Source organism: Ailuropoda melanoleuca, chromosome 16 (assembly GCF_002007445.2).
Source record: "Ailuropoda melanoleuca isolate Jingjing chromosome 16, ASM200744v2, whole genome shotgun sequence".
NCBI lineage: Eukaryota > Metazoa > Chordata > Mammalia > Carnivora > Ursidae > Ailuropoda > Ailuropoda melanoleuca.
The window spans coordinates 51,086,836-51,091,784 of record NC_048233.1 but is presented as its reverse complement, the minus strand read 5'-3'; the positions used below and the strand labels follow the sequence as shown (position 1 = coordinate 51,091,784).

The 4,949-nt window shown below is 52.2% G+C and overlaps 1 protein-coding gene across 1 annotated transcript; it reads right to left on the bottom strand.

Annotated features, from left to right (window-relative positions):
* Positions 1–504: 504 nt before the first annotated feature.
* LOC117796698 (serum amyloid A-2 protein-like) lies at positions 505–4,690 on the bottom strand. The gene is made up of 4 exons (XM_034645542.1): positions 4,641–4,690; positions 3,877–3,968; positions 1,191–1,329; positions 505–800 (listed from the first exon to the last, which is right to left on the bottom strand). Exons 2-4 carry the CDS (start codon positions 3,965–3,967, stop codon positions 638–640), a joined length of 393 nt encoding a protein of 130 aa, XP_034501433.1. The 5' UTR covers position 3,968; positions 4,641–4,690; the 3' UTR covers positions 505–637.
* Between the last annotated feature and the right edge of the window lie 259 nt (positions 4,691–4,949).

Sequence of the window (4,949 nt, the reverse complement as noted above, 5' to 3'; positions counted from 1 at the left end):
CTGTGTAAGGCAGTGAAATTAGGTGGAGAAAAACTGCCTTGGGGGCACTTCTTAGAGGACAGGGACAGAAACTGGCTTTCATTGCATTGAAGGCGCTGCTGAGAAACCAACAGATCACGGTGGCAGTGGCCGGAGCTGGATGCCACAGTCCTGTCCACCCACGGTGGAGTCCCCTACCCCCAGGAACAGAGATCACTGAGGAGCAAGACAAAGGGACTACACCCTGAGAACAGAGGTGACAGGACATCACAGGCAGCAGTGAAGGTCCTGGACACAGAGGGACCTGGAAATAGCACCAGTGCAACCCGAGGGGCCTGGGCAGGGGAGCGGAACTGATCCGGGAGGGGTGGTTGGTTGCAGGGCATCTGTCCTGTGTCATGCTGAGATGGTCCCCCTACACCAAACACAGGGGCCCGGGCTCCACCTGCACAGGGGTGTCCATCCATCACCCCTGGAACAAACAAGCAGTCCTTACACCCAAGAGTGACACACACTTTTCAACAATCTCTTTAAGCATTTATTAGACACCTTTTAGGTGCTCTCCACCAGCCTCCGGTGACAGAGAACTGAATGACTGGGTGTCCCTGGCCTCAGGGGGCTCACAGCCTATCTCCCCAGGGCAGAGCCAAGGGGAAGCTCAGTACTTGTCAGGCAGGCCACGGGGTCGGAAGTGGTTGGGGTCGTTGCCACTGCGGCCCCATTCATTGGCTGCCTGGTCAGCTTTCGAGTCCTCCACTCCGTGGCCGCTGTCTCCATGCTTGAAAAAGTCTGTGACTCTCTGAGAATTCTCTCTGGCATCGCTGGAATGGAGGGAGGCAGGTAAGAGAGTCATCAGGGGCTGAGGAGCAACCGCCCACGGCCCCCACCGATCTCTCTTCTTCCCAAGGGTTGGCTGAGAGGAGCCAAGGCCAGAGGGGCTGAAAGTCTGACCCTGCTCCAGGCACAGCCCACCTCAGCCCAGGCTGGTCCCCTTGCCCCTAGCGGGAGGGTAGGGAGTCACCCATTCCCACTGGCCTTGCTCTGGCTCTGCCAGCCACTCAGACCCCACGCTGGGCACAGAGGGGAGGGTGGGCAAGAGGAGGAGGGGCCACAGCCTGTACAGGAAACTTGTCTAGGGTTTGGTCCCTTTTTTCTCTCTAAGGCAGCCATGCTCAGCTCACTCATCCCTCCATCCCCAGGGCCCATGTTACCTGATGACTTTAGCAGCCCAGGCACCCCCAGGGCCCCTTTGTGCAGCGTCATAGTTCCCCCGGGCGTGGAAGTATTTGTCTGAATTTTTGTAATTGGCTTCTCTCATGTCAGAGTAGGCTCTCAACATGTCCCTAGTCCCTGGAAAGGAAAGAAAATGAAAGTGATCTTGGCAAAATAGAGAAAAGGTTTTGCTCCCAATGATTCTAAGATTTCAGCCTTTTGACAAAGCCCTCAGAGATTATATTGGCTGAGATAACTTTTCCTGTGCTTTTCACTCCCCTGGGTTAATGTTAGGAGAATCACACTTGGTGCAAGTTTTATTCTCTTTGATTCCCTTCTGAGTACTGTGCTGCTCGGCTTGTGGCTGCGTGTGATGTGTGTGAACAAGAGGTGGGATGGGCTTCGAGCAATGCTTCGTTGTACAACGAACCTCTACCTGGAAAGGGCAGGGAACCCTCTGACGGGGGCGTGAGGACATAGGCAAGTCTGCGGGAGGCTGCTGACCCAGAGGGCTCCCAAACTAGTCAAGGGGAGAAATTTATCCCTGTGGGCAGCGTGAAGACAACTCAGTCCCGTGAACATCTGAGTGTCTGGGGCGTATGTGGTGCCAGGAAACTGTCCAAACTCAATCATAAATATAATTGAGGAAGGTGAGTTCCCCCAAGAGAACTTTACAGAAGCGGGGTCACTGATGCAGAAAAAGGGCAACTGACCCACCAGCTCTAAAGTTCAGCGTTCTCCCCAATAAATGGAGAGTATTGCCTTCCACAGAGTGGGTATGCAGACGAACTGAGAAAATACACGTATGACTCCTAGAAGGTTGTAGGGCTCACTGTGCTATCACTTCTCCGGGCCTTAGGAAGGCTGGGACACAAACAGAAGGGACTAAGCTGAGAGGAAGAGCAGAGAGTTACGAACCAAAGGAATCGGATCAGGCTACAATAAGAGACTAAAGTTGCTTACTAGGCAAAAGAGAAAACTCTCTGTCGAGTTGTAATCATAGTTTACATAATATCCATGCGATGCCTTCTCTTCCTTTTAAGTATTTATTATTTCCGGTGTTCAGAAAGATCACCTTGCTGAGCAGTACGACATTCTTACTGTACTTACTCCCTCTGAGTTACAGATTTAAATAGATGCTTGGAGGCCCCTTGCTTAGGAAGTCCTTCCAAAATGCCCGACATACTGGTCAATTATGGGGGCAAAACGGGAGGCAGTGGTTCCCAGCCTTGAGTGGGCACGAAAAGCCACTGGGGTGCTTGGTAGAGCCCAGATTTCAGGCTCAGCCCAGGAATGATGATTCAGGAGAGGGGGTGTGTGCACGGGGCGTCTGCATTGCACAAAGCAGCCCGAGCCCCAGGTGATTCTCATGCACACGGTCCTAGAACAACCCCTGGAAAACCCTTGACCTAAAGATGCAACCACATTTGCAGCAGTGCCTGTGAGAATTTAGAAGGATTGACAGCAAACTCAACGCAGTCATCAGTGACTCTCACAGAAACATAAAAATACATGATTTTGGGAAATACACAGATCTTGCCGCTGACTGACTCCCGCGGTGCGTCTGTCTTGCTCTGCTGCCCAGCCAGGGCTCAGGCGCGCAGAAGCACCATCGTGTAATTCCCTGTGCCTTCTGTGGTGGGGGGAGGAGCTCTGCAGAGTGGCCTTCTTCCTCGGCCACAGCCTGACTGTGGCCATTTGCTCAGAGAAACGAGAGGGTGCTGTGCTGCCAAAGCCCGCAGTCGGCCATGCGCTCTCTGGTCTGGGAGGCAGGACAGTCCTGTCCTCGCAAGGTCTGGGGAGCTCCACCACTGGGATGACACCAGCTCTGCTTCAGGACTTGTTAGAGGCCTCATCTCTCTGCGCCTCAGGTTCTCTGTTAAGGGATGATGGTGCCGACATGGCAGGATTGCAGATTAAAACCCGAGGATGACAGCGAGTTCGTGCACCCACATAGAGCTCTTAGCACAGCGCCCAGCACGGGCCAAGCTCAGTCTCTGATGTAATGACTAAGGGCACAGGTTTGAGGCACCCCCTTCCTGGCTGCCTGACACCCAGCCATGAGCTGTCCCTCACCTCCCACTAGGCGGCACTCGCGTCCCACCTGTAAGTAGGGAGCAGGCACCCAGGACCCCAGATCTCTTCCTGCTCCTGCTGCAAGTTGAGGCTGGAAACTTCTGTGACCTCCAGCCTGGGGCTCCCCATAGAAGAGTGCGATGCTGCCCAGGAAAGCCAGGGCTGGAGGGAGAGGACACACGTGGCTTAAGGGGAGAAGCCATGGTGCTAAGTGAACCCTAGGGACCTGACGCACAGTATAATGAGCACTAAACAATAGTGTGTTATGATTACCAAACACGCTGTCTACTGGGACTTACTTATGTCAACGACTAAAAGGAAAGGATAATTATGTAACACGATAGAGGTGCTAATTATAGCTCCAGTGGCAATCAGATTAACTATATAAACACATCAAATTAACGTGACATACACCTTAAATAAATACGATGTGATATGACAGAGTTCAATTTAAAAAAAAACAACCCTGGGAAACTGTTACCTTGAAAACCATGTTTCTTCCCTTCCCACTTAGGGCCTTCGCTCTGTGTGGATGTGGCCTCCGCGCTGGGGAATCCTGGAGGGAGGCCAGGTGCAGCCTCCCCCTGACCCCCATGCTTTGGGCCTTACCTTGACCAGCTTCCTTGAGGAAGGTTAACCATCCTTGGCTGCTGACGCCCAGGACCAGGGAGCACAAGAGGACGCCCAGGAAAAGCTTCATCCTGCAGCAGAGTCACAGACACACAGAGATGACACGTGGTTTCTTTCTGTTTGGTTTGCTTTCTTCGGGGAGTAACATTGACCTGTCCTTGTATTCCCAAACTAAGCCAACTCAGTATTACCTATATCTATATACACACAGACACGCATCTGTGTGTGCACTTATGCACCGTGCATATACATATATGAGTGTGTATGTATGTGTAGAAAGAGTAGACAATGCGTATACATGTACTAGGCAGGTGGTACATAGATGCATAGACAGAGATTATTCCAGAAGGTCCACTTCTCCATTTCCACTTGCCTCATTGGAATCCCTGTATGAGAGCCTGCACTGCGCTTCTAATATAAACCACTTTCCATTTCAGTGGTCACCTATGAGCCCTGACACCCTCTGTACAGAATGCTTCCAAGGAGACTTCTGGGCGTTTTGTGACCATCCAGCAGTCTGTCGAATGAGTTGAGTGAAACAACACACAAATATTTGTAGAATGCCTGCTCTACCCATCCCTGAACTCTCATCCCAGTCCCAGAAAGTGTTCACATCTGCTGAATCCGAATTGTCAGGCTAGGAGATGCAGGAAGGATGCAGAGAGCTGGGACACAGCACAGGGATGCTGTGGGGAAAGAGAATCTGCAAAGAGAAGAAGTCTTGGAAAGTTCTAATACCTCACCTTTGGCTGTCGCTTCCCACAGAGGCTCTGGTGAGGCCGAGCTGCCTGTGGCCCCTGCCTGCCAGGGGAGCCCGCGCTATATATACTGACGCTTTGCTAGGGGAAGGGAGGGGGAGACAGGTTTGAAGCAAAACACTGGGATTTGGGAAATTCCCCTTGGCCAGAGTGAACACGGAATCCAGAATGTCAGGCTCCATCTAATTTCCCAGGTTGTGCAATCTGGCAGCTCCCTAGAGTGTAGCAAACTTGGTGTTTTCTGCCTGTTTTCACTCTCCTTCCTGGTGAGGAAAGGTTTCCCTCCCTCCACAA